Consider the following 13,152-nt stretch of genomic DNA (forward strand, 5'->3'; position numbering starts at 1 on the left):
TGCACGATTATGACCTTAAATCAAAATCACGATCAATTGCACATTTGACCTCGATAACGATAAATGAACGATAATGAATCACGTTGTACTAAATCATCTTTTCTGAAGCCCAAATGTTTCCAGACGAAGGACACTGAAGGGCACAAGTTGCTCAGTTGACTCGGACTCGGTGTTTGAGTTAGCCTCCATTATGCTTTCCATGCGGCTGACTGGTCCGGGCAAAGTCCCGTGACTATGCACGCGGTAGAATGTTTTTAAGGAGAAAGTAGGCCTATCAACAGGAATAAATGATCCAAATTATAGTCTTGGGGAAAAATACGTCGATAACAGCTTCAGAATTTCGATGTCGATTAATTTTCGATTAATCGTCCAGCCCTAGTTTGTACCCTCTCTGTTAATTTGGTCTGTTTGCAATGAAGGGTTAATATTTCGGAAGAATTAGCTAGCATGTTGATTAAAGCACCAAATTCAAATTCACCAAAATAACAAAAAAAATAAAAGAAAGCAAACTCAAGCTAACCACACGCGGTACACACACACCTATCTATGGTCTGTCCACCCCGATCTTATCCCTGCCGCTGCTGTGTGCTGCAAGAGTGTAACATTTTATGCCAGTGAACACAGTCCAGGCAGCAATTACATTTCCTCCCAAAGATTGCTGGCAATAAAATGAAGTGGTGAATGAATTAAACACTAAGTTATTGGGGGTGATGGAGGGGGGGATCGGGAGAGAGGATTGCCTGTGTTTAACTGCTCACACAGACCAGATTCATCTAGTTCCAGTCTGAGGTTCTGGGCAAAATAAATAAAACGGACTTGACTTGACAGTGTGTAATGTTGAAGGGAGGTGTGCGCGCGGCAGGCAGCTAGTCACGGTGCGAGTGTGGGCCGTGAGGAGAGCAGGCAGGTGGGGTAAATCCTGCCCTAAGGCTGAGCAGATAGCACACACACAGATGCTTATCAGAGACAGCACACTAGAAAAGACTTTTACTGCCACTTTCTCCTTCTTTCATCTCTCACACACGCAAACACAACAGCTGCAGACCAAACTGAGGCATCAACACACCGTTTTGCAAGAATTGGTTTTGCACAATAATAATAATAAATTCATCAGTTGTTGAGCCAGTGTAGTCTGTTCCACCGGTCAGAGCCTCTGGAGCCCAACTGAAAGCAGATCCTGAGTGTAATTATACTGGAACTAATATGATTTTCAAAATGACCCATAATTAGTTTCATGCAGCTCTCCAGAGCTCTGTCGGTCTTTGTCCCCACGTCTTGGTCAAAGTGGGGAACAGTATTGTCAGTTCTCCGTTTACACACTGCAGTCTTACTCAGGACTTGTGTCATCTATCTAACGAAGGTTTGACGATCCCTGTCCTGCTCTTATATAACGCCAACCAAACCATCTGGTATGCTCCTTTAAATACATGAAAGACCTCAGTCGGTGTCACATAAAGTAAGTCAGGGAACCCAGGATGGGAGGATGGGACATCTGAAAACGAGAAAACAAAAGGTAAATTTACATCCTTCTTTTATTTCAAACGCCAACCAGTTTCAGCCAAGCAAGGTTCCCATCAGGGTGAAAGAATAACAACAACATAGGCGCTATCATCATAGTAAATAATACGCTAAATAAAAAGTGTAGACACAGGTCATGTTCCTGTTCACACTCTAACATGGTGCATGGTGGGTAAACATTGAATCCTAAAAAAAAATAGAATTCTATGTTTTCCCAGCAGAACTGAATTCCAGGCAGTGTTGAGATGGCTTCATGATGGGAAATAAAATACGCAGGAAATGTGTACAGTAAATGAATAATTAACTCAATAAATACAATCTCTATATAAATAACAATATCAGAGCCTTTATTTCTGTTGGAAATTGTTTTGGGGGTGGGTTCGACAGCGCTGTTTCCATACATAGCACAATAAACACATCTACCAATATATTTACCTGTGAAGGGTATAATAATGCAGTGATTTCTACAGTGTACTTGTGGCTTGAGAAACTACCACCGTTACCACCAATGCTTCCTGCTGTCAGAATGATCCCACTGGGAGGCATTGATGGACTTATCGCAAACAAAAAGTCTTTGTTCAAGTTCACTTCAGGACAGGAAAAGAATAAAAGCCTTAGACTTAGAGCACAGCACACACTTAGTGCACATTGTGAAAAACATAATTGAGTATTAATTTGATAATAAATCTCTCTCCCTAGAACATAACTATGGAATTACAGCTATCATTATTAATTAATCAGAATGTCCCATTTTACTGCGACAATGAATAACCGGCTTCAGATGCTATTGGACTTTAATTAGATTTGTTTTTTTAGAAAGTTGTGTGTGTGTGTGTGTGTGTGTGTGTGTGTGTGTGTGTGTGTGTGTGTGTGTGTGTTTGCAGTTGCTGCACATGATGCCAGTGATCTGATAAAAAATAAAAGCATGGATGTGTTTCTATACTAATCGTATTCTCTCTGTAACAAAACCAGGCTGTTATTTATACCACAGCACAAACAAACCCTGTAAGTGTGTGTGTGTGTGTGTGTGTGTGTGTGTGTGTGTGTGTGTGTGTGTGTGTGTGTGTGTGTGTGTGTGTGTGTGTGTGTGTGTGTGAGAAGCTGCTCCATGCTCCCATTCTCCCGATAAGACGTAGCATGCCAATCGAGGGATCTGGTGGAGACAAAGATGAAGTCCAGGTTTAGCCCCTCTATCGGCTCTGGGCGTCTGTCTCATTACCATAATCTCTGCTTTCCATTATCAGCTGGAGAGAGGAGCTGACCCTCCTGATCCACCGGCCTGTCAAACTTTATTCTCCTCCATCCTCATTGTGTTGCCATCCTAAATGAGCGTGGAGCTGCTGCAAGCATGCAATGCCGGCCCAGCGATGCTGCAGCGGCGGCCCGGACACTGCCGGCGATGGCTGGGCCATTTACATGTCCAATTATTGGGGAGCTTCGTTCTCAGCTCTGCTTTTCAAAGCTGCTCTCAGGTGACCCAGTTTTTTATTGAGTCTCTACTCTGGCAAGAACACTTAAAATGCATATTATTCAAGTGCAAATGAAATGTTACTGCCGAAACACAGGCATGAAGAGGATTCTTCATTCTCATCTGCTTATTCTATGATCAGATGTTACCAAATAATTAATGGTGCTAGAACAGCTGACTCTATATACACTTTCAACACTTAATAATAATAATAGAAAAAAGATGTTCACAGGGAGGTCTGTAGATTATTCAGAGTAACGGGCTCATGTCTCTGGAAAGACACATTTCTGTTGAATTTTCATTTTCTTTCTGCGAGCGCCACAATCTTTATCTCATCCTGCTACTTGGCACACCCACAGAAACTGATCATGTCAATACTTGACTTGTTTGGTATCATGAGATCATCCAGTTAAAGGCTGAGTTGTGATTTCCTTTTTTTTTTTAGAAACATATTTTATTTAGATTTCCAAAATATATTGACCCACATGATATGCATTTCGCACAACAACAATACTAAGCTAAGGAGTCCTAAAGTATTTACTCAGATAACATTGGTTGTTGAGTTAGATTAAGTGGTTTTGGTAGTAAGGTGATTCAAAAAGAAGATAGAAATAGGTAAAAACAGGAAACAACAAGCCTTTCGTTTTCTTGCTCCGATGTCAAATCCATGCGGTGTGGGCTGACAGAGAGCGAAATTACTTTGAGGCCAGGAAGCCTCATTTTCACTCCCATCCCTCCCCCTCTCCCTCCCTCCCTCCCTCCCTCCTCTGCCCCTCTCCTCCCCTAAATCCAGCAGCATGTGGAGGGAAAACAAATAGAGTCCATCCTGTCGCAGCAGCACCCCGAGGACTCAGAGGTGCCTTTTGGAAAGTGATCCCAGCCCACTGCAGCGGCCTCAAGTGTTGTCACGCTGAGTTAGTGCCAAATTGCTTTGCAGCATCCCCCTCCCCCTCCCCCACCCCACCCCCACCCCACCCTCCCTCACACGCACACACACACACCACATCCCTCCACCAACCTACCAGCAACAAACAAGACATATACTGTATATGGAGGCTCTCTTTAAAGACGTGCACGTGTATAAGTGTATATGTTCTTTACCTTCGCTTTTTAAGAAATCAAATCTTTGCTGGGACTAAATGGTGAAAGAAATGATTTAATTAATGCAGCAGCATGTCCTGCGGCCACATGTAATCCTTTGAGAATTCTCTAGTGGGAGCTTTCAAGAGGGGCAGCTAGGGGGGTGGGGGGGATACAAAAAGATATTCTCCTAGACCCTCCTCAAGTGGCCTGTAATGGGAGCCTCGCACTAATCCCATAATTCCTTGTTTAATTAAACTACAGAGCCAACCCTGTATGTCTAAGCCAGTTTGATTGGCCTTTTCTTTCTTACTTTACCAACAAATGGCCAACTTCTGCACACACTGAACTCATACAAAGAAACAAACAAATTGCCCTCCACTCTCTAGTCAATACCCAGAATTCTCCACACCACAACACAAATACATTTACATATACAAATATATACCTGCACATTTGCAAACCTCTGCTCCACTTAGGACCGCTCTATTACACATCTGATATATCAGAAGCTAAAGCCTCTGTACTCGTGCAGTCACAGGAATCTTCACACTGTGTGAGATCGAATGATCATGATGCCTGCTGAATTATACACTTACAATGAGTGCGATGATAACGAGTTAACACAATTCCTTTTAATGCCAATAATTATTGTGTTTTTTTAGATTATTTTTGGCCATTTTTAGGCCTTTATTTATATAGGACAGCTGAAGTCAGGTGAGACCCCCAGGCGCCTGGTGAATATTCTTGACAGCATTGGTCATTGTTTTGGATTGTTGCAACAATAATAAACATTTGCATAAAGCAAGCATATTTGTCCGCTCCCATGTTGATCAGAGCATTCAAACTTTAATTTTTACTAGTACATTTAGAACAGATTAAAGATTATTAAAGGGATTAATCGCGAGTTAAATATTCACAATCATGCAATTAATCGTGATTAAATATTTTGTATAGACAGCCCTACCTTGATAGACAGCCCTACCTACAATGTAAATGAAAAAAACTGAATGCAGACAGAGACGTCATTAACTCACATCACCCACCTGCACAGTTCTCACATTTTAAAATGCATCACATCAAAAAGCCATAGAGCCGGCTGTTACGGCCACAGCAAACAAACACGACTTAAATGTGACCGTCAATCTGTCGAGGAACACCAGACCCGAGGATTAGTTAGAAGCAAATTAAAGTTTATTCACAACTTAACTATTATTGATTAAACCAAAACTATGGGAGTCTGGAGGTCTGGCCAAAAAGAACAAAAGAAGGGAGGAAGCCTGAGGCAACCCATCAAGGGCCGTCGGACCTAGAACTACCCCCCCTATACTGAAGATTAGTGACTAACTAACAGAAATAAAGACGCAAAAACTAGACTACCAGACCTCCATCCTCAAAGCAATAAAACACAAAAGAAGACAACAGAAGATGAAACGAGAACACCTGAGATGAACAGAGAGGAAGAAGAGAGCAGGGCAGGGAGCGCATCACACCGGCATTTACATGCTCCATGCTTTTTCATTTTACCACCAACTTAAAAATAAGTGCTAACACTGTTACATTGGTGTATTTAGTGTAATTTCAGCCATATTTTGATTGAATAGTTTGCTGACATGGGTGGCATTGTGGGATTTTAGTCTTAAATGTGGTTTTGGTCTCCAAAGGCCATCATTGCTTTATGTGCAAAAGTTAACAAAAGTACGCCCACCCGGACTATATATAGGTGCAGGACACAAGAACATGTATAAGACTGAGAAACTGATGGCATGGCTTTATATGACTCAGATTGAGATAGAGGAGCAAACATTTCCACAACGTTCTCTTGCCATTGTCATATTTCATCCAAACAGCCCACAATCACAGCGCAGGGGGCCTTTATAAACATTTTCATTTAGATACTATATATGGCCATCAACAATCTATGTATTTGCATCTGTAACTGCGTCTCTATGTATGCTAAATTCACAGCATGAGACTGTTGCCTGTTGACATCCGTTTGAAGACTGTGAACACCCATACAGGTCATTTCAGTTATTTTGTCTGATTAGACTCTGCTCCGTTTGAAGGTGAGCTGGAGCTTAGATGGGAGTTTTTTAGGTCACAAATCTTTTTCTACCAATAACAATGAAACAACTTTTGTTCTGCCCTAAAAGGTGCAACAAAGCTCACAAGAGACTCAGGAAGATGTCAGTCAATCAGTCTATACATACCCATACAGTCAGTCAGACAGATTAACTGAAAACCAGGGATGCACCAGATCCAGGATTCGGATTCGGCCGAATATTGGGCTTTTTGACGGGGTTTGGTTTCATCATCCAGAAGGCCACAGTTCAAATCAAGAGGCAATGGGGTGTCTGCTTTGCCTTTTTTTAATGTTCTGTGTTTGTAAATGCTTCTGATATTTGGAAATGGTATGCCTGACAGCCAGTGACATAAGGCAGGCCTGCTTGGTTATTCCGGGGAATGATTGTAAAGATTTACAAAGAATATGTTTAGGGCATTTCCTCTCTAACTGGGACGTTTTGGGACCGATTGGTGGGATTGGTGCCAATGAGGTTTAACCATGTATCCAGCTAATTTATATAGCTCCCGAGCTAGAACAGTTGACTTAATTTAATATTGTATGTGGCGTTTTCTTTTGCGGGGTGCAAATGTTCCACCAAAACACATTCCTTCCTGAGACTATTTGGCAGAGCCACCGCACCGCCGCTGCGTCCGGAGCTTAGTGCCGCCCAAGGCGATTGTGATTGGTTTAAAGAAATCCCAGAATGTATGTGTGGTTTAGTCAGACCTTACCCCACAGCGCTGTGGAGATAGAGCTGGACATGAGAGACTAGTTTCACCTGAACTGTGATGTCATACGGTAGTAGGCAGCCTCATTTGAAATGGATATCTGCATGCTTCAGATAATCTTCCATGGCTCTTTCTGAACAGCGGCATGGACACATTGTGTACCAGTGAAATCAGCTGCACAATAAATATTTTGGGACTATTTTCAGTGTGTTTGTCTGGGCTACCCTGAGGCCCATAGTGGAAGAATGGTGCTACACACATCACCAAGGTGGTCCAGAGAGATTAGCACCCCTCATTCTACTCCAACTCTCAGCACTGTGCCCTAGGGGATGCTGGGATATTCAGGTTTTGATATAGAATTGTACTTACCAAGCACAAGAAAATTGTTTTGCCATATAAATAACCACACAGAGTGTTTGAAGCATCATAAATAGCCTTGTTTATTGTGATGAATGCATTTGTGTTTGCCCACAATAAATAAGGACACTATTAATAAGAAGACCACAACAGAAGTTTGCTTATTATGCTTCAAAACCAATGCGTTTCGAATGTCTGAGACGTGCCTGAGTTTCACCTCTTTTATAAGTGCATCTGATACACTGTTTAATTTGGAGCAGTGTATGCTGCTACTTTCTATTATACAGTGATATAATAAGCCTATAATCTATGCATTTACACTGTGTCAGCAGTCTTTTCTGCATTTGGCAGCAGCAAATGTGATGCTTTTCGCTGGGATTTTGTTTAACCTTTCCCTATTTGTCTAATATTATACTGTAGTTTTCTCTTCACTCTTCTGCCAGTAGACTTGTCCATGATTGGTCATATGCTGCATATGTGATTGCACTCATGGCTGGATTGGGTAACCCTGGGTTGATTGATTGAGTTGCTAACCACCGTTGTGTGACCGCCTAGCATGATGGCGGATGTTAGGGTTAGTGAAGCCAGATAACCAGAAGATATCCTGGATACTTTCAACTGGCTTCGTAGTACAGGCCCCTGGACAATTATGATATGATACAAATGTTGTGAGATGCTTCAGAATCCACATGGTCCCGGGTCAGGGACTATTCACCTGTCTACACCCATTGTGGCCTGGCCTGGGATGTCCAGGAGAAGTGATGGTGGTTTTGAGGGAGGTTAGATAGCCTCTCTCTTGGAATGGACACATTGTTTCCCCATCAGTGATTGTGAGAAGTCTGTTCTACTCTGGATCCCACAGTCTTCAAGCACCGCGGCTTTTCTATTGGTGTCCCCTCAAAATGAATTTACACACTACTCATTTACTCTGTCAAATATTTTTTTGGAGACACTGTAACTGCTGCCTGGATCATGTTCACTGAAATTGCCCTGTCAGTCATTGTTGCTGCAGCTCCATCTCTGCTGCCTACCTCTTTCAATGTGGCCTCTGGGACTATTCTCCTTGTTCCCTTTGGAATGTTTTTATTGCTTGAACTGCTTTGATGCCTTTGCCATCATCTGTGCTTTCTTGTTTGTGCTTGCTCCAACTGTGTGCCATATGTTTATATGTCTTAATCCCTTTTGCTTAGGCCTGCTGTAGTTTTTTTTTACCACTGTATTTGAGGATTCCTATTGACAACTGGCCGGGGACTACAGCTGGAAATTAGCCGTAGAGGCAAAAGCTGCTCCTTAACTGTACAGTTAATTAAAGGGGACTGTCCACGACATTATAAACTAATAAACTAAACTAAACCAAACTAGGCTCTTTCGAGACGAACTGCGCCTCGCCTGTAAAGTGGACGGGAGCAGGCAGCAGCAGCCGGGAGCGGTGGCAAAAAACTTTTGAAATAATTGTATGCCTCACTCCCAACCCTTTAGAAACTACTTGGCTGGGAGGAAGCGGACATCAGCAAACAGCAGTTGCTGCACCTGCAGCTGGGTTAGAGTTAGCTGCAGCACCCCGACGTCAGCCAGACCCGAGATGCTTAGGGTCCGCGACGTACGCTAATATTACTAGCTAGCTCCTGGCGAAGAGCTCCAGTCTGACTGGGTTTGAGTTGCTGCAGCCACTACTGAAGGGCCAAAGCATATGTGGACTCTTTTCTTTGCAAACTCCATTTCTAGTCTACGTTACAACTACGTGTTGCACCTAATGTTAAGAACTGACTCGTGACTTTGACTGGCCAATCTCTAAATCAGCTGAGAGCCATCATGCCCTGGGTCTTGCAGCCGGTGGAGAGCAACAGCGGCGCCTGGTTCTAAAACCTGCGGCCGCCTTGATCTCTCGAAGTTATCGTTGCCCATGTGTGCATGACGTCAGAGCAAGTCAGACACAAATATAGCCAGCATACATTGGGCTGCGATCGGCGATCACCGAGCAGCTCCATGCTGTAGATGTCTCTTTTGGATAACTATACATTGTGTGTTGACAGGTTTGATGACTTTTAATAAATGCTGGACAAATATGATATTGACAAGTTGGCTCCATGTTGTGTTGATTTGTTGTTCTGTTATTTGCTATGGTCCTACTCTCAGTCTCTTGTTTCAGATTATAATGTTTCTTATAATCCAGTGGACAGTATGAATTAGACGTTAGGTTTTCTTTTCAACCACTTTGGTCACTGCTCACCTGAATGCTATGTGTAAAGTTGAATTACTACATATATACTGCATATTATGTTGTATATGTGAATGCAACTGTCTCATTTCATTTTAAAAAATCAGATGTTTGCCACCTAAACAGTTTTGAGCCAATAATGATGTGATTTATTACATGGTCTCACTTTGCAGCAGTAATTAGCAATATATGAACCTGCTACAGTAATTAGAAATAGACATCCGAAGACAACTAGGTCATCATTTTGAAAAACATACCTTACAAATAAAATACAGGTCATACATTCCCCAACTACAGAATGGCTTGAATAAAGCCAAATTTACTTTCTGTATGTTCATCAACCATCCATAAGAATGGCAGTACATTATACGTACAGTTTGATCAATAATGTTTAATATTACCAGTATTATCAGGTAAAATCAGTAAGCCAATCAGCATCTTTTTACTACAAAGTATTTTAAATGAGGAGCCTTTTGATTTAGTCAGCTAATTGTGTGTTTATCTTTATAGAAGTAGCACATAATGACTTTATTAAATATGCCGACATGAATGTGTTTGTCCAGGCAGTCGGATGGATGAAGTGTCAGATGTGGAGTCGGAGCCTGACCTCCCCCTGAAGAGGAAGCAGCGCAGGAGTCGCACCACGTTCACTGCAGAGCAGCTGGAGGAGCTGGAGAAGGCTTTCGAAAGAACCCACTACCCCGACATCTACACCAGGGAGGAGCTGGCCCAGAGGACCAAACTCACCGAGGCCAGGGTCCAGGTAATACACACACCCTTCCATCCATCCATCCATTCAACCATCCATCCCTCCATCTTCCCACCCACCCACCAATCCATCCATCCATCATCCATCCATCCATCCATCCTACCTTCTATTCATCCATCTTTCCATCCATCCATCTATCCATCCATCCATCCTTCCATCCATTCATCTGCCCATCCATCCATCCATCCATCCATCCAACCATAAATATGCAGTTTTGTTAGAATGTCAAACATTCACTCAAACATTTGATTCTAAAATTCAACAGCAACATCTATTTTTAGAAACACTAAGAGACTGATCCTTGGCTTTGGTCTTGTCAGATTTCTTTGTCTTACCAGTTTGGGCCACAGATCCATTTAGACAATATTTCTAGCATGTGTCCGTGCTCCATGCATTTCTGCCCTAGTTTCAGTTTTCCGATGAAGAGCAGCGTACAGCCTCTTCCCTGAACTTTGTCTCATGCAGAGACTACTGTCAGTCCCGAGCAGGGCTCTGTGTCTGTCAGACGGTCTGAATGAGATACTGCCATACAGCAGAGCAATAACATAATGCACAGCCGATGTATATAGGGCAGGTGGATTAAATAATGTGACTTTATTAGTCTTTATTAGTTATATTTTGAATGTGCAGAAAGTTTAAACATGAGCAGACATCTTGCTAAAAACATCTGAGCTATTACAGTCTGGGGGTTTATAAATTAATTAATGTATCATTGACGTGAACAGGTGCCACATTTAAAGAGGTTACTTCCCCGCAGAGTAGACAAAAAAGAGGAGGAACCATGCCTACATTTGTGTGTTAACTCAGCAGGGATAACGTTAATGGGAAAAACTGATCTACAGGAGAATACATTTCCAGCATAAATTGATGCAGAAAAGGCAGAAATTGGTCAGAATGCAGGAAATGAAGTGTTAAAAGCTTAACATTGTCTGTGGGAGGACCCAAGACCCCCCACCTAATATGTGTCCCATGACTGTTGAAAAAATGCCTATTCCTTTGGGTTGCCAGCAGAGGTGTCAAGTAACGAAGTACAAATACTTTGTTACCTTACTTAAGTAGACATTTTTGGTATCTATACTTTACTGGAGTAATTATTTTACAGCAGTCTTTTTACTTCTACTCCTTACATTTTCACGCAATTATCTGTACTTTCTACTCCTTACATTTTAAAAATAGCCTTGTTACTCCTATTTCAGTTCGGCTTGTTTTCATTCCGGCTTGTCATCGTTCAAAAAAACACACACACACACACACACACAAAAAAAACTATCCAGATAAATCGCGCCATCCGGATAGAGTGAATTTGATTGTGGTTGGATGAGAAGTATAAACATATACCATTCCGACACCCTATTGGTTTGTACGCGATCCATCGCACCTGCACAGACCCGGTGCTAATACGGCACCGGTGCCTTAACGACCGTTATCTACCGGACCGAATAGCAACGCAGATTTCGGTGCCTTATTTAGGTGCCATGTAAATGACTGCGCTTCTCTCTGATGCTCTGAAAACGGACGTTAGAGGGAACTGAAACATCGCCGCACGGGACACTAGTTAACACTACACTTGGCAGCAGGTAACGTTAGCCTACCGTTAGCTAGCAGCTGGAGTAAACACGGTTAAAATGCTGACAGCTAAACGGTGTAAAAGTGTGTCTGTATTTCACTGTAACACCAGACTGTAGCTGCCATGGTCTGAAAAACACAGAAGAGATGTGTCACCTTTTTCAGCCCTTCTGAGTTTGCACGTATGATTTTAATATAACGTTATAGTCATTATGGCCTTTAGAAAAATGTTTTTTTGTGGAGGTGGGGTAGTGCACTATAGGCCCCTGTGGGGTGGGCTAAGCTTTTGTCCTTTTTTCCCCTTTTGAAACCAGTACTTTTACACTTTTACTTGAGTAAAAAGCTTGAGTTGATACTTCAACTTCTACAGAAGTATTTTCAAACCCTAGTATCTATACTTCTACTTGAGTAATGAATGTGAATACTTTTGACACCTCTGGTTGCCAGGCCAGCTGTCATCTCACCAGTGATTTGAACTGGCAATCTTTGGGCCACTTGTCCACTTCTCTAAACTCTGGGCAACCAGACCAGGTGACCACCTATTATTATTATTTCTACTAGCCCTCTCAAATATAGCAAGCTAAAATCGGACGAGTTTAACCCTTTCAACCCCCTGTTTACTCTTGCTTGGCGACACTGTCAGCTGCTCCAGGACTCTCTCTCTCATTGGCTATTGTAAAAGTACTGACACAAACATTATCGTAATCATCCAGATTTTTACTACCTAAATATCAAACATGTTTGGAATTTTCGGGGAGAACATCGATACCGAGTCAGGTCCTAGACCAGATTTCTCGCTGATTATCAGGGAAGGTTGAATTTGGCATCAAACCGTCGGATGCTCCTGTAGTCTGAGCCCGGCTTAACCTCTAGGACTAATAGCAAATATTTCGGGGGTTCCAATGTAGCCAGCGGATATCCAGATATTGGTTATGGAAGTGAGAATGTTGGAGTTTAGAGAAGATGTCTCTATAAACAGATATCTGCATATGAATGCAGATACATAAAAAAAAAAAAAAAAATCTTGTTCCGTTGCCTACAGATTCTGCATTCAAGCTGTTCTGTTAACCTCTATGATTATTATTGCAAAAGATGCCACATTACTTAAGAGACCAAGTTCCATATTTACCCACTGAGTTCAACTATTACTCACACATACATACAGTATAATGCTAGAGACTGCCAGCTGTTCCCATCCCAGCTAAGAACCCTGTCTTTGATCTCTGTTGGCTTTTGACAGCTCCCCAGTGTCCCAGTACTGCTGGAGAAAATACTGTAGAGCTGTAACAACAGCTGTTAGGTGTTCAGCAGTGGGGTGGGGGGCACATTCCTCATGCATGTCTCACTCCCTGACATCTTGGCTGGAATCTGTATTTCCCACCA

General features: G+C 42.3%; 1 protein-coding gene across 2 annotated transcripts in view; it reads left to right on the top strand.

Annotated features, from left to right (window-relative positions):
* The window catches only part of LOC120559787 (paired box protein Pax-7-like), a 95,643-nt gene that overhangs the window by 18,251 nt on the left and 64,240 nt on the right, over positions 1-13,152 (top strand). For both annotated transcript variants that reach the window (XM_039801806.1, XM_039801807.1), the window contains exon 5: positions 9,998-10,197. In XM_039801806.1, the coding sequence (XP_039657740.1) occupies positions 9,998-10,197 (200 nt within the window). The remainder of the gene's footprint in view (positions 1-9,997; positions 10,198-13,152) is intronic.

This window comes from Perca fluviatilis, chromosome 5 (genome assembly GCF_010015445.1).
Source record: "Perca fluviatilis chromosome 5, GENO_Pfluv_1.0, whole genome shotgun sequence".
Classification (NCBI taxonomy): Eukaryota; Metazoa; Chordata; class Actinopteri; order Perciformes; family Percidae; genus Perca; species Perca fluviatilis.